The sequence below is a fragment of the Anas platyrhynchos genome, chromosome 5 (genome assembly GCF_047663525.1).
Source record: "Anas platyrhynchos isolate ZD024472 breed Pekin duck chromosome 5, IASCAAS_PekinDuck_T2T, whole genome shotgun sequence".
Classification (NCBI taxonomy): domain Eukaryota; kingdom Metazoa; phylum Chordata; class Aves; order Anseriformes; family Anatidae; genus Anas; species Anas platyrhynchos.
This window is the reverse complement of record NC_092591.1, coordinates 3,428,043-3,451,226: the sequence shown is the minus strand read 5'-3', so window position 1 is coordinate 3,451,226 and position 23,184 is coordinate 3,428,043. Positions and strand designations below refer to the sequence as shown.

The 23,184-nt window shown below is 52.7% G+C and overlaps 2 protein-coding genes across 10 annotated transcripts in view; one reads left to right on the top strand and one right to left on the bottom strand.

Annotated features, from left to right (window-relative positions):
• Positions 1-26: 26 nt before the first annotated feature.
• GPR137C (G protein-coupled receptor 137C) lies at positions 27-11,039 on the bottom strand. The gene is made up of 7 exons (XM_027457934.3): positions 10,539-11,039; positions 6,210-6,253; positions 5,248-5,476; positions 3,703-3,852; positions 3,157-3,279; positions 2,936-3,051; positions 27-2,332 (listed from the first exon to the last, which is right to left on the bottom strand). Exons 1-7 carry the CDS (start codon positions 10,908-10,910, stop codon positions 2,164-2,166), a joined length of 1,203 nt encoding a protein of 400 aa, XP_027313735.2. The 5' UTR covers positions 10,911-11,039; the 3' UTR covers positions 27-2,163.
• A 244-nt stretch (positions 11,040-11,283) lies between these two features.
• The window catches only part of TXNDC16 (thioredoxin domain containing 16), a 41,826-nt gene continuing 29,925 nt past the window's right edge, over positions 11,284-23,184 (top strand). For 4 of the 9 annotated variants that reach the window (XR_011809392.1, XR_011809393.1, XM_072038087.1 and 1 more), the window contains exons 1-8: positions 15,182-15,269; positions 16,510-16,713; positions 17,444-17,526; positions 18,613-18,686; positions 19,377-19,451; positions 19,779-19,900; positions 20,417-20,507; positions 21,833-21,989. Coding sequence is in view for 7 of the 9 variants with exons in the window: in XM_072038087.1 (XP_071894188.1) it covers positions 15,197-15,269; positions 16,510-16,713; positions 17,444-17,526; positions 18,613-18,686; positions 19,377-19,451; positions 19,779-19,900; positions 20,417-20,507; positions 21,833-21,989 (879 nt within the window). In the remaining 2 variants the exon portion in view is untranslated. Of the gene's footprint in view, positions 11,709-15,181; positions 15,270-16,509; positions 16,714-17,443; positions 17,527-18,612; positions 18,687-19,376; positions 19,452-19,778; positions 19,901-20,416; positions 20,508-21,832; positions 21,990-23,184 lie in introns of those variants that run through there. The other 5 variants (XM_027458359.3, XM_072038089.1, XM_072038088.1 and 2 more) reach the window with 3 other exon arrangements.

Below are 23,184 nucleotides of genomic sequence, written 5' to 3'. Positions count from 1 at the left end.
CCAGACCGAAAAGAGAAAAGGAAAAAAAAAAAAAAAAAAGTTTAATGAAAGGCAACTATGCATTAAAAAAGTCATTGTACTTTTCTCAGCTATAAATTACTTCGGTAAAACACAAGCCCGACCCCACGGGGAGCAGTCAGAGCTCGGAAATTAACGGCCAGCCATACAAACGAGGGAAACCAAAACACTTTTGCCAGTCACTCACGAGTACATCAGCAAGGCGACTCACTGCCCCGACCTGCGATCCTACTGCCAGGAAGATCGTATTGGTGGTGTGTGCTTCAGTGCAATGTGAACAATGAGCCTGTAGCCCTTGAATTTGTATTTATTTCATCATTATTATTATTATTATTTTTTTTTTTTTTTGCACTACGCTCCCTTCCCTCCAAAGAAAAACTTAAAGTGCTCCTAGTGCTTTGGAATTTAAGCAAGAACCGGGGGCCGCTAGCGTCGTTCGCTGTCTTTGGTGACTTATGGGAGGAGAAAAAAAAGGGCAGCAGGGCTGGGGCCGCCCTTAGCTCTGCCATAAGTCGAGCGGTGATGGATGGAGCAACCTCCCCCTGCAGCCAGGAGAGCCGTGGCGGTGGGGAGGGAGCTCCCTGCTTCAAGTACTGCACCAGGGATGTGCCACAAAGCCCTGATCTGAGCCCTCTCCACCAAGCAGCTGAGGTTGCTCCTTCCCTGGGGCAGCAAAAACCACACCAAGGGGCTGGGGGTGCTCGGGGTGACAAGCGACAGCGAGCTCGGTGCAAGCAAGGCAGGTGACAGGGTGACAAAGGGGGGGTGGCCAGGCCACACCAGTGAGGCCAGGGCTGCCCCAGTGCTTGGGGCTGCTCGCACAAGCTGCTGGGGACACCCGAGCAGGGCAGCAGCACTTCCAGTTGACGTTTTCAGCAGAGGTCAAAGCAGCCACCAGCCCTGGAGCAGCCCCTCCAGCCCAGCACGAGTCCAGAGCCACTTTACTCACCCCACGCAGGGCTCAGAGACATGGCAGGGAACAGATCCAGCCTGAAACACAGAGTCTCACCTCCCAGAGCTGCCTATTCTGGTCCAAGGGAAGGACAGACTGAGCCTCCTCCCAGCCTGAGCCAGCACACCGAAGCCCCACGGCTACAGCCTGCTCCATGGCACCCCAGGAGAGAGCCAGGAGAGGAGGGGAAGAAGCCCAAGGACCAGATTTCAGCAGCTTCTGCCCCCTCCCTGCTCAACAGCAGGCTCTGCTGGTTCACATTTGCTCAGGGTAGAAGTTTCGGGTATCTGCTAAATGCCAGTGAATACTGAGGGGCAGAGCAGCCCCACGATGGGTGAAGAGGAGGGATCAGGACCACGCTCACCCCCAGCAGGTGAAGCAGCCCTCATTTCACACACACTTCAGGCCCGGGCATCGTTTTGCTGAGCCAACTCCAGCCCTAAGAGCCCCCAGCCCCCCATCCCCTCCCTCTCAGCAGCTCCAGCCCTCTTCCTCCGCCACCGGCCAGGGGTTGGGCACAAGGCAGCCACCTCAAGAGCAGCAGGAGCACTCGATCTCACCCTCACAGGCCTTCGCTGGGGATATGCTTCGAGCCCACGAGCCTTGGCAGGATGGGGACAGCAACCGGGGCCAGCAGTCAGAGCAGGACCACGCTCCAGCCCCTGCCCCTAACACTGGTAACTGAGCTCCACGCTCCCACGCGAGTCAGGATGCAGAGTACTTCACGGAATACATCTTTGCAGGAAGACAGTGCCTCTCCCAGCGACGGATGTGCAATTAAAAGAGTAACTAGAACAGTCTCAGACCAGGCGCGGTCCGAGCGAGATCCGTTCCTTCCAAGTGTGCAGATAAAAAGTGCAAATATGCATTGGATGTTTCTTTTTTTTTCTAGTGAGGAAGCTCTGGTGCATTTAGCTGCCAACATCTTGAAGACCAGACCAAGAAAAAAAAAAAAAAATAAGCTTCCAGAAGAGAGTTCAGCTTCACTTTGCTACATGGTACCTTAATAAAGTCACAGTTCTCTCGCTCACCGCCCGCAGCCGTCGGCTCAGTCCCGCTCAGGGCTGCGGCAGGTAGTGGAATGTTTGTGTCAATGAGTTAGATGCTTCAGGGGGAGGAAAAAAAAACAAAGAACAGGTTACAATCCTATACATGAATGCCACTTCTGGGAGGAAAGGGGCCTGGCAGCCTCCTCAGTTCTGCGGTGTGGGGCAGGAGCTGTGGTGGGTGTTTGCTTCCGAGCCGCCTGCAGCAGAGAGCAAGGGGGCACTGTCTGCAGCCCCGCCGAGCTGGGGACCCGCCGTGTAGCTGTCGTTCCCAGCCAGGGCCCCGTAGCAGCCAGAGCACTGAGGGGTGGCCAAGCTGGGAGGAGAGAGCAGAAAACCAGAAGGGGACTCAGGGATGGATCGTTTTGAACATTGCCTCTACCACCAGGCCAGCCCAGGGAAGAGTTTTGCCCCCAGCACTGACCACGGTGCACGTCTGTGGGTTAGGATGAGCAGGTTGGTGTCCCCAAGGAAGCAGGTGCAAAGAAAGGAGCACCAGGTCCTACAGAATTGGTCAAGGAGAGGCAGAACCTCTCAGTTCTTCACAAAAAAAAAACAGCCAGGAGGACCTCAGAGCCCCAGGCAGCAAGGCCAGGGCCATCAGGTTTCCTTTTAGTTCTGCTGGGGATACCAGAGCATCCTCCCCCATCCCAAATGTTCCTGCAGAGCTTTGTCCCAGAAACCAAATCTCTCCCAGGGCTTCACCACCTCACTTCCCAGCAGAAAAACTCCTCCGGAGGTAATTTAAGAGCCCCAATCCCCCAGCTGAGGAAAGATCAGCTTCCCTGGATGAGGCCTCCTGTATATAACCACTGCACATTTCTACCTGCAAGCAGTCAGCGTGATACCCACTTCTAATCATTTTTAACCCAATAAAAACAGCTCGGAGCTTTCTCCACTCGCCCAGCACAACACTTACCCTCCTTCTCTGGCCCCAAGCCGCGACAAGTCGTCATCGCTGTCGTAGCGCCTTGGATTGTCAAAGAAGTAGGCTCTGGAGCTGTAACTGTGACTATTGACCATTCCTGCTGGAGTCTGTGACAGGAAAAAAAAGGCCAGGAGTGAGATTTCTGACAGCCTTCCTAGAGTTCTGCTCCCAAAACAGGAGGTGTTGAGCCTCAGCAGCTCACCCCGACCTACCAGGTTCTGACTCAGTCTCTGAGCCCGGAAGAACAGCACCACGAAGGTTGTTGGCACCAGCTCCCAGAGAAAGAGGACCACTCCGAACACGACGTATTCTTCGCTGCTCACTTCCATGTGCACCTGTGGAAGGAAGTTGGAGGTCTCTAAATTCTTAGCTGTCAGAGCTACACGGCTCCCGGAGCTGGGCACAGCTCAGGGTAACTACAAATGCAGCAAGATCCTGATGAAAACTTATTCTGATCCTGATGATCCTTATTAAATATTGCTCCTCTGTTCTAGCTGACTTGTTCCTCCTCTCCCCCAAAAGAAGAGTTAGATTGAAATTGATGATAACAGAATCCCTCCTGAAGTAGGGAGACTGAGGAAGTTTCAGGCTTTCCCCAGTGGAGAGAACAAGCAGGGCTTTAGAACACAGAAATCCAGCTTATTTAAGGATTCAGAGGAACAGACACCCCCATGTAACACCCTTTTCCCCTACACATGCCCCCATGGGAGCTCTTTCACCTTGCTCCTAGCTCTGGACTCAGGAGGTAACAGACTTACCTTATCAGAAAGGTTGTCCCAGCCATAATTAAATGGCCCAGGAACACTGTCTGGAGATATGGCCACAGCTACCAGGTTATAGCAAGCCCTTGAGGAATACAGAAGAGCGACTACAGAGCCCACAAGAATAGCTTGGCAGACAGATGTTCCCTGGAACAGAAAGGAAAAAGCAGCTTTAAGACAAACCTTCCTACAGAGCTTGGATTTCCCCCCCCATTTAAATACACGAGAAGCTGTGCAGGCAAGAATGACCTAGAACATTTGTATGTTGCTAAAATATTCAGAGCTGGTTAAGAGCTTCCTCATGTGATGAGTTCGCTGGAGTAGCAGGAAAGGCTCAAGGCACAGGAGCATCATCCTCAGGGTTTTACTGACCAGCAGAATTGTTTGTCAGCTCCAAACCGGTGGTCCAGAGATGGCCCCACACCCACTGCCTTCCTCTGGCAGCCTCGCCAAGGCCAGCCAACAGCCACCAAGCAGATCTTGCTGCTTTTAACATCCTCAGCAAGCCCAGACTTTGCTCCTTGGAAGAATCATTTTGAAGGTGTTAGAAACCTCCACCAGGCAGTCCAGCTGGGTACTCAGAAGAAGCACAGTATGCTGTACAAGAACAAAGCCCTACAGGCAGCCCCAGGCATGGAACTAGAGGAAGTTTCCACGTCCACAATCTTCTGAGGAGGGCTTGATAAGTTAATTAATGCCCAGAGCCAGTTAGAGCTGGATGCCTGGGTTAAGTGAGCAAGGATTTGAGGAGGCTGGCAGCTTAGCATTGCCTGCTGCAAGAAGTTTATCACCTTTCTCCTGTTCCTGAGGAGGAAAGCATCCAACAGGGTTCACAAGCCCCATACTTTGGGTAACCTCCCTCCTGAGGAAGGCATGGCAGTGCTTTAAACCCCCAGATTCACCTGAGGAAGGTCTCTGAGGAGTCCCTCTGACACCTGGAAGGACAGAAGGGCTCAGAGCACACGAGGCGAGGCGCTGCATTACTGTGAAGGCAGCAGTTCAAAAATATCCGAGCCAGGCAGCTGACTTCCTTCTGCACCTGACTGCTCCCAGATCCTACAGTTTGCCCTACAGCTGCTTCCAGGCTGATCAGGAGACTGCTGCCTGCCCTTCTCACCAGGCAGGGGGAAATCAAAATCACTGCCTTTGATAGGGGTGAGGGCTTTTCAGAGGAAGAAACTGGGGAAGAGCTCTCAGGTGCATGCTTAATTGCAGCCTGCTGCCCCACTCAGGTGAAGCTGCTGTTACACATGTCAGAGCTATCAGTACTTGACTGTGCTTCGTGGCAATACACTGCAGGAACTACATCTTACTTCTTAGAGAACCCTCTCTTCCAAATTTAAATCCCAAAATTAAACTAAAAATTGAGTTCTGAAGTTAAACCTCTAAAACTGAAAAGCATGAGCAGCTGCTAAGCCTCCTGTTGTGCCAGCAAAACTGCAGGCACCTTCCCCTAAAACATGCAGGGCACATTATCCCTGTAGCAGGAGCACATCGCTCTGGAGAGAGGAGCCCGGGGCAGTCCACGAGGCTTTTCCCTACCTTGGACTCGAGGTAGACGTTTGCTGAAGACATCTTTCCCAGTTTGCACATGCAGCAAGCCAGGGAGATTGCACAGAGGATGAAGAGGCTGTCGTTGACCAGGGCACGGGCGAGGACCGTCCACCTCAGCTGGTCCTGCGGGACCTCCCCGTGGATTAGCATTGCACAAGTCAGGTTCACAACGAGGAAGAGGAGGCTGGTGAGGATGGAGCCCAGATATAAGAGGACCCTGGAGAGAAGATGGGGAAAAAAAACAGTTAAATCACATGGTTTTGGAGTCATACTTCACAATCCTTCAGTCTCATCAGGAGGGAACAAGCAGAACTCGAGGCATGCTACGAAATTTGGGCATTCCAGGAAGTTCCAGTGGTTGTACTGACAGCCCAGGTCTGCAGAGTATTTATTTGTCTGAGCTGCTCTCCTACAGCATGAGCTGTGTGAGTGGCCATGAGTTACCAGGCTCATCTTCTGACAGTCAGGCTCTTATCTTGCAGATTTTAAGTGTCGCTCGAGCTCTGCATTAACTTCAGTCGATACTTTCTGAGTCATCACAACCACTGCAGCTTTGAAAGCCACTGGAGCTTGCCTTTTCCACCATGGGATTACCTGGAAAAGGCCAGGAAGCACCTGGGCTGCACAGAAGTGTACCACCTTTTGCTCAAACATCTCTCTTGGAGGTGGGACAGCTCAGGAGGACCTTGAGAGTTCCCCTAGCTTGCTATCAGCACCCACACCGGGATGCTGATGGCACACGGAGGCATGCAGCACACGTTTCAGCTTCTTTGGCATCCTTGGAGCTCACATTCCTACTCCAAGGAGCAACACTGACCCTCTGTCAGAGCACAGCCAGGTAAGGCATTAGCTCTGTTCAGTTTTTGGGGTCCAAAAACCCCATTCCTTTTGCCACAGGCTTAATTCACCTTAAGCAGCCTCTAAAAAAATTATATTAAAGTACCACTTACTTGTACTTGTTGAATTCAGCTGCACATTTCACTTTGAATATGACCTAGGGGGGAAAAAGAAATTGCAGAGCATTACTGAACGTGCCCTACAGCTCTCCTTTAAGCTTGGTGATGATGGATACACCAGGAGCCACCATCCAGCTGGGGATCTTGAAGGACCACGGCACCTCTTAGCACAAAATCTTGCTTCGTACCCACTGCAAAAGAGACTTGCAAGGTGCCTGATGGGCACAGACACCAAATATCCCATAGGTGTGGTGTTGGAAACCTTGTCACTAAGGACTCAAGGGAGTAATTTTATGGATTTCAGTGAAATCAAGCATGATTGAGCTCCTGTTGGAGAAGACCACCTCAGCAAGACAAATAATGGATCCGAACCAGCCCAGTGGTGTCCTGCAGGCTGTAAGACACACGCAGAGCTCTCAGCTCCTCCACCCTGCAGATATTTGGAGGCCAAACACACCTGAGAAGTAACTCAGAGGGAAGAAGCCCTCCAGAGGTGGAAGGCTCAGCTTTTTGAGGTGTGTGGCACCTGGTGACAGCCCACATCGCTCCTCAGAGCACCAAACACTCTGTCCAAAAGGGAATCAGCGCTGCCATCCTTCCCCACAGCCCAGGGACCTGCGGGGTCACACTCAGCCTCACAGCTCGTGTCCTGAGGACTGGGATCCCGAAGGAACCGGGGAGGACAGAGCCTCCGAGGCAGATCCAGGGTTCAGCACAGATCTCAGCAAGTGCAGAGGTTTGGTTCCACTTCTTCCAGGAGCTCTCCCTGTCACCTCCCAGGCTGCAGCTGCAGGGAAGGATCACTCACCCGTCCCTCACAAGGCACTCAGCTGTTCCTCCTGCTGGGATTTCAGCACCACAAAGCTTCTGGAATCAGGCTCCTGCCACCAGGATTCCCAGCAACACTCCGGGACCTGAGGGCTGTCTGTTCCATTATGATTGTTTCGAGCATTTGAAGTCATTCCTACAGGAATTGGACAGCTTCAGACCCTGTGCCAAGTACTCCAAGCAGTTCCCGAAGCCCTCTGCCCCGTTGTTGAGGCTTGCACCAGTCAGAAGCACAAAGTGATGCACAAAGAGCCCATCCAAGAGGAAACCTGAGCCTTGGAAGGAGAAGCACGGTCACTTTGAGACAGAAATCCCCAAATCCTCCATCCCTGCCTTGCCTGTAGGCTGCATCCAATTGCTTTGGGAGCATCAGGACAGCCAGCCAGGAAGCCTCTTGGTCTGGCACACAGCTGTGCAGCACGGAAATCCAGTTCAGATACTGGTGCCAGGGCTCTGACTCCCATAAAAGCAGCCCACAGCCACAGCCTCTGCTAGCAGCAAGCCCCCAGACAGACAGGGGAAGGCCACGGGGCAGCAGAAGGGAGGTGCTGGCTCCAGCAGCCCCGTGCAGCTCCTCGTCTCTGCCCTCTGAGTGCAAATCAAGAGCCCTGGCTGGACAGCTGCAGGGTTTTTCCTTGCCTTTTTCCTTCCAGCCTTGGGTTTTTCTTAGCTATTTAGCCTCAACACCGACCTACAGATGCTCCTCTGCTTGATCGTGGTGCATTCAGCCACAAGAGACCTGAAAGAGGCAGAAACCTGTCATTTCCTGGTGGAATCAGCCTCAACCAGCACCTACGATCACCTCCTGGCTGCTGACACAGCCACCCGAGCACAGGAACCAGCTCCAGGATGGAACATTTTGAGGCTGTGACCCCTCAGCAGCTGCCCCCAGCGAGGACAAACATCTCCCAGGCTGGATGCTCTCCCCGTGCCTGTCTGCTCCAGAGCAATTAGAGGAGCTGGGATGAAAGAGGCTGATGTCATCCTGCCCGATGGAGCACTCAGACCCAGACAGGTGAAGGGTTAGGGCCACGCCAGTCTGGCGGAGCAGCCCCGAGCAGAGCCCTTACTCATCGCTGTGCACGGCTGCCGACTCCCAGGCCAGGCAGCGATGCCAAAAAGGTCTTGGAAAGGGTCAGGACGAGGTTGTTGTGGCTGCATTTATGGATGCTGGCTCCTGGTGATGACCTGGGGGCAGCAGCAGCTGGCAGGCTCTTGGGAGAGGCGGTGAGGCTCCAGCAGATGCCCGGCTGGCAGCAGAGGAGCTCTTCCAAACAGGGCTGGGAGCGTCCTGGGCGTCCTTCTGCCTGCTGGGAGCAGGGCTGAGGAATTCTGACAGACCCTGATCTCAAGGAGCTCCATAAATCGAGCGAGATCAGCGCAAACAGCGCAGCACAGGCCCCCTTTTCCTTCCCTGCTTCGACAGATGCCATTCCTCCGGCACCCCCACAAAGGCAGCACTGTGAGCAGGGACAATTGGCCATGCCTCCGGCACAAAAGCAGCCTCAGCTTTTATCTGAGGGCATTTCAACCAGGGACAGCAGCCCCAGAGCAGGGCCAGCCCAGTGCTCCCCTACAGGTTGCTGCCAGCTGGCCCGAGAGAGCTGGGAACTGCTGGGCCCTCCGAGCACCTCCTGCCTGAAGCCACCTGAGCAGATCTCTAAATCCTCAGTGTTTCCACAGCAGCTTCTTACTTTTTTCACTTTAAGGAAAAAATAAAGAACACATCCAAGCTGGCAGAAAGGTGCCATGTGTCGGTAGCTAAGAGGATGGGCTAGTTTTATCAGCCTGCTCTCCAAGCACAGGAGAACAAAAATCACCATTTTTTTGGTTAAAATGGAAGCCAGAAGAGCACCAAAGGTCCATCGAGGTGGATTTTCTCCAAATCCCACAAGCTCTGGCTTTCACCACCGTGAGATCACTCCAAGACACGACGTGCTGGCCACCCGTGCTGCTCGGGGCAGCCAAGTGTCAGGCCCTGCTCTGTGGGGAAGCATGCACACCCATTAAAATAAGTCACTTTATCCTTTTCCCCACTCTGGATGCTGAGCTCCTATTTCCTCAGACAGGATTTCCCTTGGCTCTAGGTCTGCAAGGAGACAGAAGCAGGGCATACCCAGCCAGAGTCCACTGCAAAACAGCCACCACAGCAGGAAGGGAGCCTGCCTGAACTCATTTGCCTTTCGTTAAGGGAGCTTTTTAATGAGCCTGCGAGGTGGTAAACCTGCTGTCAAGTCCAGCAGCCTCACGGGAAACAGAAATCCAGCCAGTTCGGGGCAACAGAGCTCGGGATCTCCTGCTGAGCTTGCCTCCTAAGGGACACACAAACACCTACCAGATAGAAAAACAGGTAGCTCAGGCTCCCTTCAATTTAAAGACGGATTATAGACATTATATCCTAAATATTATGCAGCATTTCTTATTCTGCTGGCACTCGACAGGCAACGCATCCGATACTGGCAGAATTACACCAGCTTCCAGGTGTTTGTGCCGGGCAGGGAAGCACCCACACAGCTGAGCAACCCCACGGCCCCAAGCCTTGTGGTATCGTGTGAGTGCAGACATCCTATGGAACGTAAAATAATCCCCACCGGTGAGGCATCGGAGCGGCTTCGCTGCCTGTGAGCGATTCCTTTGTGAGGCTGCGGGGTCTGAGCAGCAGCGACGGAGCTGGAAGGAAAAAAAGTGCTGCCTGTTTACGAAGCGAGTCCCCGAACCGGGAGGCTGCTGGCGAGAAACTGGAGCAGAAGGGAAATATTCAGAGGGGGAAGGGAGCAAAAGGAGGGGTCGGGGGGTGAATAAAACCGAGCTGAAGGGGGATAAAACACAAAACAAGCGATGGGGGAACACAGGGGAGGAGGGACACGGATCAGCACCAAAAACAAGCGGCTCAGCGCCGTCCTGGGGGTGTTGTTGTGCCGGGAAGGGGTTCAGCTCCACAGCCCAGGCTGTTATGGGGAGAAGCAGAGGGGTTTTAGGGTTTTTGTGAGGCACCAAAGGGCACAGAAAGGAGCGGGGCTGGCGGCGGCGAGGGGCCGGAGGGAGCGCAGCAACAATAGCAGAAGAGGCTCCGGGCTGGTGACGTAATGCTTGGCGGCCCTCCAGGCCCCTGCTGCTTGCTGCTGCCACTTCCCGGGCCCTTAGCAGGAGAGAAATCAATGAGAAATTAGAGAAAAAAAAGGTTAAAAAAAAAAGCCTCATGAAGGGACCCACGGCGCTGCCACCCCCACACAGGGAGGGGAGCCTGAGGGGGGCAAGGGGCACCCTGTGTGTGTGTGGGGCTGCCCCTCAACCCCTCCCCACCTCAGCACTCAGGCCACAACCCCAAAACCTCCCATTTTTCCCCCAAAACCCCCATTTCCCCCAAAAACCCTCATTTTTCCCTCAAAAACCCCTCCAAGCAGGGTTTTTAAGCCACCAGGCGCCCCTCCTCCCCCCTCGCCCCCCCACAAGCCCTAAAAACGCGAGAAAGCCCCTAAACTAAAAAAAAATCACCTCAGCGAAGTAGAGCGTGAGGAGGCAGAGGCTGCAGAAGAGCAGGCAGCCGGGCAGGCAGTGCAGCAGCCAGTGGGCGAAGGGCTGCGGGAGCCGGAGGGCCCTGGGGGAGCCCTGCAGGCAGAAGGAGAAGAGCGTGGTCCTGAGGGCGGCCCAGAGGAGGCCGAGGAAGAGGCAGAGGGTGCGGTAGCTCAGCCGCCGCTGCCGGTAGTAGAGGAGCAGCCAGAGCTGCAGGTAGGCGAAGAGGAAGAGGGAGGCGCACAGCGCCGTGTGGACGGCCGTCAGCCCCAGCTCCACGCCGGACACCGTCGCCGTCGCCTCCACCGCCACCACCGGGGCCGGCCCCTCAGAGGGGGCCGCCGGGGGGTTCATAAGGAGCGGGGGGGAGGCGGCACCGAGCCCGCGGGCACCGCCATGGAGCTGCTGACACACACGCGCAGCGCGGAGCCTTCCCCGCCGCGCTGCCCGCCCGCCCTCTCTCCGCCAAGCGAGTGAGGAGCGCCGGTATTTGAGGGGGTGGCTGGAGGCAGAGCGCGCTCCCCATTGGTTCTTCCTGGATCTAGCCCCGCCCACCGAGCGCAAAGAGGAGCGGGGATTGGGCAGCACTGACTGTCACTCTCCGCTAGGCCCCGCCCTCCCGCTCGCCGGCCTCTGGCAGCGCTGAGCTTCGCCCCCGCCCCCCTGGGGGAGGGGCCTGAGGGGGGTTCGCGGCTCTGATTGGTTGCGGGAGATGAGGGGGCGTGGCCGGACCTTTCGCGGCGACGCGAAGGGTCCTGGCAGGTTGAAGGGGGGTCCCGCTAGGGTCCTGGCAGGTTAAAGGGGCCCCATAGCAACAGAGCTGGGTCCTGGAAGGTTGGGGGGGTCCCGTAGGGTCCTGGCAGGTTGAGGGGGCTCCTAAGGTCCTGGAAGGTTGAGGGGTCCCCTAAGGTCCTGGAAGGTTGAGGGGTGCCCCAGCAGCAGGGCAGCTGGGGGTGCAGGTTGGGTGGCCACCATGGGGGGGGCTTGGGGTCGTCGCTTGGAGTCCCCTCCGTGTCCTCATCCCCTACGCTGAGACCCCTGAGGCTCTGATCCGTCACCCACAGCGAGCTGCGGCACGGGAACCCTGCCTGCGTGCTCCCAGCGGGGGACGAGGGACGAGGGAGCAGCGGCGCCTACACGCTGGGCACCCAGGTAGGTGACAATGACATCCCAGGTAGGTGACATCCCGGATAGGTGACACCCCAGGTAGGTGGCGTCCCAGGTAGGTGACATCCCAAGTAGGTGACACCCGAAGTAGGTGACACCCTGGGTAGGTGACATCCTGGGTAGCTGACACCCCAAGTAGGTGACATCCCAGGTAGGTGACACCCCAAGTAGGTGACACCCCAGGTAGATGACAGTGACCCCCCAGGTAGGTGACATCCCTGGTAGGTGACATCCCAAGTAGGTGACACCCCAGGTGGGTGACATCCCAGGTAGGTGACAATGACATCCCCGGTAGGTGACACCCCGGGTAGGTGACATCCCAGGTGGGTGACAGTGACACCCTCGGTAGGTGACACCCCAGGTAGGTGACACCCCAAGTAGGTGACACCCCAGGTGGGTGACATCCCAGGTAGGTGACAATGACATCCCCGGTAGGTGACACCCCAGGTAGGTGACATCCCGGGTGGGTGACAGTGACATCCCCGGTAGGTGACACCCCAGGTAGGTGACACCCCAGGTAGGTGACAGTGCCACCCCTGAGCCAGCTCGGGATCGTCCATCAGCGATACCATCCATCAGCATGGGGCCAGCTGCCCCGCAGGGGCTTTGGGGACAAGGAGGGTGCCGGGTCACACTGTGAGCTGTTGGCCGTGCAGTGCCATGGGACGGCTCTGCCCTGCTGGGAGGCTGCGGCGTGTCCTCCGGGGTGCTGGGAGGTGGGGGCTGAAAGTGAAAAAACTCAGGGAAATGAGTTTTATTTTTATATTATCCTGAAGGGCCCTTTCTGGGGTCTCCAGCAGGAAAGGGGGGTCCCACGGCAGGGGGGCAGCACGGGCAGTGAGACAAAGCACGCTGGAGAACAGGCTGGGATTTTATTTAATTTTAACATTTCCCAGCCTGTTGAGGACCCTCGAGAAGCCAAAAAGGTTCCTTGTGCCAAAAAACAGCTCCTGTAGCTCACGATAGCCTCGCTTTTGGGCACCCTCACCCCCTTATTCCAGCCCCGTATCTCATATGCTCACACCAGGGCCTCCCCTGGTGTGGGATCCGAAATCGCAGGGCATGGGGGAGGCAACAGGGACACTGGGGGAAGTGTCAGCGTGCCGGAGAGGAGCCCCGTTATCTCGTGCCTTGGTGTGCCAGATGTGCCTCCAGTCCCCTGAGCTGTGCTGGTGCTGGTCCGCGCGGCGGAGGGCTTGCAAAGCAGCCTGCAGCCTCCCGAAAATGCTGCTGGTGAAAAGGGGGTTTGTCTGCGCACGGAAAATCTGTGAGCACTCAGCTTTGAAGCAAGGATTGGGGACAAATAGTGGATAAACAGCGCTGCGGTGAGGCTCTGCCTGCCCTCCGAGCGTAGCTCCGGGCTCTCAGCATTGTCCCCACGGGGCAGCCGGGCTGGGACACTTTTTAGTACATTTGGTGTTAAAATAAACCCTTTTCTGTGTAGAAATAAACCCCTTTCTGTGTAAAAATAAACCCCTTTCTGTGGCTGAGGGCTCAACGCCACAGCAACATATGACAGAGGGCACCGCTGTGATCAGAACCGGGCCTGGCTTGTTATATGCCATGTGCCTCCTCCCCAGGCTGCTGGGGAGAAGGGGCAGGTGGAATCGGGAGCAGATATTTTTTTTTCTGTGTTTACAGATGAGTATGGCCCCTTTCCAAAGTGGCAAAGAACCAGCTCAGCGCTGTCACCTCTCCAGGGCGGCTTCTTGGCCGTACTCAGAGCAGCAGGGGCAAAGAAGTTGCCCTCAGAAATTTTGAAGGGAGCTGGCCGATGAGCTCGTTGTTCCAGCAAAAGCGTGTAGTGATAATTAACCTTAGACTCGTCAGCTGATTAAGAGAAGGCTGGTGCTCTCCACTTTTTCGAGGGAGGGCAGGGAAGAGAAGATTGTGGTGAAAAATATGTAAAGCAGTGGAAGATGCAATATCGCTGCCCAGCTATAGGATTCCACAAAACCAACGCATAAAAAGACAAAAAAAAAGACAAAAAGACTGAAATATTTTGCTTATTGACATCAGCAGCATTTCAACAGCTGTCAGCAGTATATGTCACCAGTTGTCAGGCATTTCACGAGGAGTTTGTGTGGTCTTTTGATGAATTAAAGACTCGCAGGACAGCCCAGGCCCTGGTCAGCGAAGTGGCCGTGGGCTGATGGTTTCCAGATGCACTTTAGTGGGATCCCAAGGGTGCTTTCTGTGCCTCTGATGAACCAATTTCCAATTTATCGTCTTCTTGGGAGAAAACAGGCTTGCAGACAGTACACCTGTTGGGACAGCCTCCGTGTTAGGACAAGCTAGCTGCAGGCCGACGTGCTGCTTTAGGAAAGGCCGGGCAGTCAGGTGTGTCCTGTGGGATTCTTGTGTGATCTGGGGAGCAGGAGGCTGAAACAAAGAGGATATTCTGTGAGTTTTCTGGATCCCCTAAAGAAATCCTGTGTGCACAGTCCAAAGTGCAGGATGAGCCCCGGGGCTGGCTGGCCGACGTTATGCTCTCCCTTGCGTTTTTCAGCAGCGTGCATATTTGTTCTGGGGCATCCAGCCATGCCAGGGCGGGTGCCACAGGCCATTTTTGCCTGCTCTAGCTCACGGGTTGAGTCAGCCCGGTGTGGATTTGGGGTTCTTGTGTGTCCCCACTGCCGGCCAGGTTTGGAGGGCTTCGCACTGCTTAGCTGCTGCTGGGGGGGCAGGACAGGCAGGGAGGCCTGGCTGCCAAAAACACAAAGCTTCTGGGTGCAAAGTGAACGTCCTGCTGCAACAAAAGGCTGGATCTGTAGAGATCATCACAGGAAAGGCCGTGGTGGCTCTGTTATCCTTTAGGAACATATTCCTAGGGAGTAAAAACTTGCTGGCTGGGGGCTCTGCAGCCTGGAAAATGCTGGTACAATGAGGTAAAACGAAGATGAAGCAGTAGTGTAATATATTCAGACCACTCAGGATTCCCAGGCTGAACCCAGAAATATCATTTGGCCAAGCTTTTCTTCGTGTTCTCCACAGGGGTTTTCTCCCCGTGCCCAGCAGAGCAGTTCCAGTGCTCCACCATGAAGCCTGGGGTGCTTCGAGGACTGCTTGTCGTCCCCTGGTGGGGTCGGGTCCCTGGGACAGCTGGGTGTGCTCAGACTTGATTTTGTCTGTAATAAAATACCCAAAGCTCCAGACTTGTTGGGAGGAAGCCCTTAAATCTGGTTTCAGTCCGTGTTGGTGGGAAGGCAGAGCAGGCCAGTGACTGCACCTCTGGGGAGAGGCCTGGCTTTATCGGGGGTTAAGAGATGTGTCCAAGGGCCTTACAAGTGATTTTAGGGGCAAAATGGGAGGTGGAAGGAGGAGGACACAGGCTGGCAGGCAGGATATGAGCAAAGGGGATAGGATCACTGCCAGATTTCCAGCTGGGCAAGTGGATAGTGTTGTAATAGCGAGGATGAAAGAACAGACAACAGACTGACAACAAATTCTCCTGCCTCGAACAGTGACTGGAGATGTGTTTGCAAAGGTTACCAGCTTGGACACGTTTATGGGACCTGATTCACGAAGAAAATCCCAAATACCCAGGTGCTCCAAGTCTCCCTGGATCATGGGTGATAAACCTCGCCTCCCGTTCTGTCTCTGTGCCTCCAGGGAGTGCTCCTGGAGCTCTTCTTACACCTCTGAGACTGGCACATCGCTGTGGGGAGCCAGAGACTGGGGCTGGGAGGAACAGAGGGCTGGAGGGTGGGAAATTCAGGTTCAAGAAGGAGGAGGAGGAGAGGGATAAGCAGAGGTTGATGTGGCCCAGAGGGAAGCCCCTGGGCAGGAAGGAGTAACGGGGAGGTGAGAGAACACAAATGGGGATGGGATGAGCAAATATGAGCACGTTTTTGGGAGTGAACAGCCAGAAAAGTGTGGGATGTGTGTGTGCTGGGGGGGTGGGACGGCGAGGGACTGTAGTGGGGCAGATGGGACTGGCTCTGGGAAAGGTGTAAGGAAGCACCAGAGACTTTCAGGTGAAAAGGTTTCATTGCTTCCTCAGAGTTATATTTATGCCTTCGTGCTGCTAAAGCCTCATCCAAACACCTCGTGTACGCGGGAGGGAGAGAAGGGAGCCTGTGAAGGCTGAGCATGCCTGGCTTTCCCCAGCTGCCTGCTCTCGGAGCAAGGCAGGGGGACTTTGCTTGTTTTCAAGCATTTGAGTTTGGGCTCGTAACGGGGCAGCGATAACGAGCTGACAGCATCTGACACGGTGCTGGGGGGAATGACAGTCCATGTACACAGGGGCATTTGTTAAGGAAAGCAGCTGCAGCTCGGAATGCAAAGCAAACATGTTCTTGGTGGCTTGAATCCCAGCTTTGTCTCGTTGTTGGCCAGGGACGTTGTTGACCAGCCCCGCTGCAGGGCACTCAGCAGCAAAGCTGGGTACCTGAAGGGCAGGCTGCAGCAGAACCTGGTTTTAAAGAGGGGAATTAAATGACAAAAAGATGTTTTCTCATCTTCGTTTGATTCCAAAATAAAAAAATAAAAAAAAAGGAGGGAAGAAAAACAGCCCTAAATTGAAAGCACAGAGGGTACATGTGCTTGCAGATACCACTCAGGGGAAAGGGAATGGCCTTTGCTGTCATTTTCATGGTTGTGTGGATCACCTGCTGCTCGAGTAACTAGTTCGTGATGTCCTCAAGGTGTTTGTGTAGCTGTCACATCTGTAAATTAGTCGTGCTGCACCTACCTAAACAGAAAACACTCATATATATGTGTTTTTGGTTTTTTTTGTTGTTTTTTTTTTGTTATTTATTTGTTTTTTGTTTGTTTGTCTTTGCAGTTGTGGCTCTCCCGTGCCTGTTACCAACAGTAACCATGCCAGCCCAGAAGGACAGATGGTTTCCTTCCTTCTCATTCCTGCTCTTCTGCGCTTACTTCATTCCGATGCTGGGAAGTACGAGTCTGCTACAGGAGCTGAGCCCCCAGGAGTATTTCGGTGGCTTGCAAGCTGGCAGGGCGTCCCTGGCTTACTTCAGCCCTAACGGTACGTATTCAACAGCATGCACATCAGCTGGGTTTGCAGGAGACTCGTGTCAGGGTGTGTATGGAAGTGGAATAACGAGGAGACAATTCTGAGTACTTTAAACCCAGAGCTGTTTTGAAGAGCTGGTCAAGCCCAGCTGGCAAATTGGGGTTTGCATAGCTCCCGAGTGCCCTTGGCAGGTGGAAGTGTCTTGGGGTGGCATCTGTCCTGGTTGTGTCCCTAAACACTCTCCTTCCAGCCTCTTCATTACTTTTCCAGATGCCCTGTAAGGAGCTACCCCCTGAAAGGTGCCGTGTTTCTTTCCCACAGGACGTCCCAATGTAATTACAAGGAGATCCATCACCTTTTCCTTCTTGTTCTGCTCCCCCATGACCCCCAGGCATGGTTTCTCAGAGACCTGGATGTGGGCTGAGGAACCCATGAACACTGGATGTGTTAGGAAGGAAGGTGGGGAGCTATCAAAAATAAAGCTGTGGTGGCTTTAGTGAAGGGGAGGACAGAAATCCAGCTGGATTCAGGGATCATCCATAAGATACAGCGACACTGATGCCCACCTTCCCCCTTGTCACAGCTAGCTCAAGAATTTGGTGACCCCCAGTCCCAGGGCAGTGAATTACTCCCAGCAAGGCTAGCAGAGCCTGGCCCAGGGAGAAAAGGTGTTGTTCTGCTCTCCTGCTGCCTTGTCTGCAAGAGGAAGGGATTGAAACCAGCTTTTTTTTTGCTGTTTTAGTTTCTCCTGGTGCCCAGCCCTTCTTGGAACAGATTGAGAACTCAGTCGAGGCTCTGCAGGACTATGGCATTTCGGTGGTGAAGGTAAATGAGGACAAGGAGTTGGGCAGGGTATTTCTGTAGGGCTGACTGTGGGGTGGACAGAGGTTGTCTCTGCTGACCTTGGTGATGGACAGCAGTGGGACCCCGCAGGAAAGGGGGTGCTGGCTGCACAGGGCATCCCATTTTTCTCTTGACCCAGTTTGTGGTAACCACAGCACACTGCTGTGAAACAAAAGCATCACACCCGCTTGGGGGTCGTGTCACACCTTCTGCCTGTGGGATGGGGCAGATTCCTGTATCCAGGGAGGACTTTACGTTGTCCACACTTCAAACAGAGCTTTGATTTGCATTCGTGGGTTTAGGAGATATTTAACTTCTCATCTTTTTCTTGAAAATTGTCCCTTTTCATGGGAAACCTCATGGGCCAGGCTTGGCTGGCTGATCTAATCTGACCTCCCAGGCAGCTGCATATGGTTTGTGGCATTGCCTGGTTACTGATGTGTGCCCCTAAGCACGGTGCAAGGAAGGATATGATCCCTGCTGTGTTGCACAAAAGAGCATCAGCCTGCTGCTTCACGCAGGGCATGGAACTTGCCTGACCCCATCTCGCCTTGTGCACTGGAAGAGGCTCAGACTGAAGAATGTTGGCGGGGGTCAGTTCATTTCTTTTCAATACTGTGCAATTAATGCTAAATAGGATGCGTTATTTTAAATTTTTTTGGCTGAATTTTTCTGCAGATGTAGGTGAGTGAATTACAGATTCATGCAAATGCAATTAGATTTTATAAGACGTGTTTATATATATGTGTGTGTGTGTGTTTCAATTCCTCCAGATGCAGACTGAGTTCAGTAAGCAAGCAGTGGTCTGTCACTTCGAACATGCTTGGCAGATCACAAGATCTCTTAATCCTGTCTGACCCAAATCAAGGCAGGCTTGAGCTGGGGAACTGAAATACCAGCTCCAGTCCGCAGCACTGCACTCTGTTCATCTCACTGTGTGATTGTATTTTCTCTCCCAACAGTTTTGGAAAGGCTGGCACTTATATCCTGGGATGGGAGAATGCTGTGGTACTGTGTGTTTGTAGACATTTGTAAAGCTGGATGTCCAATAAATACTTTTAATTCCAGGTTAACTGTCCCAAAGAGGATGTCTCAAGATACTGTGGCAAAGAAAATGCATTAAGGAAAGCCTACCTGTTCAGGTAAGGGGGGGCTTTCTGGGCACCACGCTGTAATTGCTTTGAAGTACAAAGGTTTGAAATGCTGTCAGGGAGCAGAGATGTCTGCATAGGAAGCATGGGGTCATGAGGACAGTAGTGCCATACAGATTTTAACAAAAAATACCCCAAAAAGGTTCCACACATGCAAAGCAGATGCCTTGTCCTCAGTGTGAAAACCCCTGTCCTGCCCCACATTCCTTTTTATCAGCACAGAGCTGTTCTGCTACATGAAACCATCAAAGACATCAGTCAGCCCCTCTGGGCTCCCACCACCAGGTCCCCAGGACTACAGTCAATGCACTACGTTCTGGATCTGCTCCTAGAAAGAAACACTCCTTGGTTCCCCTCCTGTTGTTGTGGTTGGCTCACCATGCAGGTTTAGCTCTTGGTCTCTGCGTGGACTGTCAGCTGGAAGCTTTTCCACATATCAGGTAGAGGGCTTTGTCAAAACAAATGTGCTCTGTTCTCATTGATTATAATATATGACAGAGGAGACCTTTTATCAGGGAGACCCTGCTAGTCCTAGGAACTCCCCAAGTTCAGCCCTGACATCTTCCTTCCAGCCATACCTGCCAGCAGACACCTGGAGACATCACTGAGTAGAAATGAATTTAATATGTGTTGCTAATCTTTCACAGTTTCTTTGCTGATATTTTTTTCTTCTCTCCCCAGAGGGAACATGCTGATCAGAGAATTTCCTACTGATGCCTTGTTTGACGTGAACTCCATCGTTGCTAATGTTCTGTTGTAAGTACAGACCAGATCCCATCTCTGTGAAATTGTTTGTTTTTCGTTTTCACGTGTCGATAGAAAAGTTTGCATAAATATAAACTGCACCAGAGGCTGTTTTCAGCCAAGCAGAAGGATCCTTCTCTCTTTGGGATGGTTTGACCCTGTTAAATCTGTGCCCTGGACATGACTTACCAGCACGTATCTGTATTTGTCTGTGAATCTTGCATCTGCCAGCAAGAAGCTGGAGTTTCACCTTTGTTTTTTTCTTTTCCATCGTGATTATGTGGCTGCAAATTCTCTCTTAAAAGAAAGCAGTTGCTAATGAGTTTTCTGGCTTCTCAGTGCCCTGCTCTTTAATGAAGTTAAATATGTCGAAACACTGACGGATCTTCAGAACATAGAAAATGCACTGAAAGGGAAGTCAAACATGGTCTTCGCATATGTACCAGCTACTGGAACTGCAGGTATTAACACCCAGCTTTTCTTCTTTGCTCACCCCCAGAGCCTTTTTTTACTAATGTGGAAGGGAGCTTGTTTTATGACTCAGAATCCTGGAAATGGAGAATTGAAGACATGTGAAAAGGCCACCCAAACACGAGCTCTCTATCTTGCCTTGTTGCTAAATGAATCAGTTTGGCCAAGATGGTTTTGCTGGGAGCACACAAGCTTTCAGAGATGGACAGGACAGAGAAAGCAAGCCAGTGGTTACTGCCTGAATAAATAAACCCATTGGCAGATCTCTACTATAGATATGTAGCAGAATGCTTTCACCTGCCCCACCTCTGTGTTTGCTGGAGATCAGCAGCTGGGTTCAGCCCGTGACTCGGTTATCTCCATAGCATGGCTTCAGCCCCTCGTGGAGTTTTACTGAGAGTTTCTGAAGGCCTGATGCTTGTCTTGATGCTTGTGAGTGGGAAGGATGAAGAGGGAGATCTGGACTGAGCTGCAGCAGTGAATTAGTCGCACCTTTCTCTCTGCAGAGCACAGAGCTGTGATGGAAGTGGCTTTTGTCTACGGGACTGTCCACCAGTTTGTTCTGACAACTGAGGCAACACTGTTGAAAGACACCAGGTATGTCCAAACACACACACCAACACACACACACCAGGTATATCTGCTCCCCTGCACTGCTCTTTTGGTTTCTCAGGTTCCCAGGTCAAATCTAGCATTGGCATCCTTGCTAGCTTGCACGGGAAAAAAATCAGTTTCACTAGAAGTGAACCTTGCAGCCTGTGTTTAAAGCATCCAAATGTTGCCAGGCCTGTAACGCACTAGTCTCACTGCTGGCTTCATGCTGAGCTAGAGAACAGATGATATCCAGTGAAAGATCAGCTTGGGGTCCTCCAGGATATTTAGGAATCTCCTTTCCAACCAGCTGGCAGTGTTGACCTTTCTCAGCCCCCTTGGATGTCAACAAGCTCAGGACCTACATATGTATTTTGCATCTCAAGGTAAAAGTCCACCCTAGGATGGTTATTAGGGTAACAGCCAAGGATAGATGGTGAGATCTGTTTTGCTTTTTCCAAAACCGATGCTGCTTGTGTTCCTGGGTTTGGACTAGCCATTGTTGACTGCTCATTCAATTGGATTTTGAAGGGGAAGAGCCTGACAGTGATCAGAGATCGCGTTTTTTGCTTGCCACTAGATGGCACGATTGTCATTTGGAGAGGACATGGCTTCATCCTACACAGAGCTGAGAGGGCACCAGCAGTAAGGCTTTGGGGTCTTAATACAACATCCTCTCTTCCACATTGAGATAGTAAAGCCCTTTACAAAAAAAAAAAAAAAAAAAAAAAAAGGTGATCCTTATGCTAGAGATGGTGTAATGGATGCATGGGGAAAAAAATGTGACCTCCCAAAGTTGACCCGCAGCCCAGCACCAGTGGTGGTACCAGAACCAGGAACCACCCCTAGCCAAGGAACCATCCAGGGAACTTGGTGTCACTTCTTCCTTTGTAACAGATAGAACCAATGCTGTTCAAAAGGTGAAATATTCCTTACATAGTACGTAAGATGTCATCAGGGAGGTAAAAGACACAAGTAAACCTGTATTTCACCTGTCCTCCCCAAGCCAGGGTCCCCATTGGAGTGGCAAGGCTGGTCCCAATGAGAAAAGCTTGGTTTTGTCCTTTTTGAGCTAAGCCAACTGCTCTGTGGTTGGGGTCATTCATACCAGGGTCTTCAGTAGACAGAGAGCATCGTTGTGAAAGGTGCCTGGCCACAACTCTACCTGGTACCAGTAGAGCTCTCAAAGTCCTATGTGCCAGTCACACCCTGAACTGGGAGAATATCTGCCCTGTAAAACCCTGCCAGCAAATACTGGCACTCTGTCAGGGTATTTTTAAGCCCCGTGATGGATCTCCAGCTCAGTGTGGGTTTTGTTTTCTCTCTCCCAGCAGCGATGAGCCTGATGTATCATCTGCCCGGCTCTTGTTCTGCCACTGCCAGCAGGCCACGGACGTGGCGCAGCCCTGCAGGAAGACACCCATGGAGCAGGATCTGACCGTGCTGAACATCCACAGGCACCTCAAACTCATGGGGGCTCCTCTTGTGGTATGATGGGGAGAGAGAAATGATGCACCAGGCTCGGGCTGTGCAGTGCGAGGGCAGCTGGGGCAGATGTGGGGATGAGGTGTGAACAGAGGATGAGGCAGAGAAGGGGAATCTGCCCCTTCCCCATGCTCCTAGGTTGAATTCAAGCAAAGAAATGGTCTGAGACTGTGAGTAACACTCTATTATATTGCTGAGCTTACATGGACCTCCTTTTCAGGGGTGCCCAGTGCCAATCTGTGGTCCTGTGGTTGCACTTAAGCACAATGAATGGGAACGTGCTTCATTCAAAATGGGGTGGAGGTGCCTCTTTGACTTTGCTGCGACTTCTGGGCTCCCCACAGGAGGATAAGCACCGCAGGGAGACAAGATTCACGCCCTGGTGGGGCACAGGAGACGGGAGGCTCCTTTTCCCTTTTCCCACTGGGCAGAGGGGGCCTCCAGTTCCCCCTGGTGACAGCTCTGCCAAGTAGAAATGAAGTCTCTACGTCAGCCAGCCTCCTGGAGTAAGCCCGTGGAGGGAAGTACTTCATTAAGCAGCTCTGTGCTGTCATGAAACAACATGTCAGAGGCACAAAGGGAAAGGATGCCAGCTCTTGTGTGTGGCAGACAAGGTTTCCAAATTGCCCCGGGGCACAGCTGTCAGATAAATAGAAATTAATGGAAATCTGACATCAGGAGGTGCCAGGTCACAAAAAACATGAAGATATAAAGCTCAGATTTTCAACAGGGATGGTCCTGAAAGGTCGGAACAGTTTAACCAGGGTTGTAGGGGTTCTGCTTCAGTGGGTGTTTTAGAATCAGGGTGGAGGTATCTGGAAGGTATTTCTGGAAGGTATCCTTATTTCGGTGGCTGGAGAGAACACGATGGCTTGGGCTGTGCAGGAGATCTGCCTGCCAGGTTATCTATTGGCCTTAGAAACTGCAGGCTATGAACCTTCTCCTAGGCTCCAAATTTCAATGAGGAAGTTGTTCCAGGCTTTCAGTCTCACTTTCCAGCAATTTTTAAAGCGATGGTGATCTGGTGGTTGGTTTTCCAGCTGTTTTCCTCAGAAAAATGAGGCTTCTGTGTCTCTCTTTCCAATTACTTTTGAGCCTGTTGATCAATTTCAAAAATAAATTCAATGAAGTTCCATTGAAATAGGCAGCTGGCTAGAAAAGAGCTGAAGTATGTCAAATATGTAGAGATGTGCTGCAG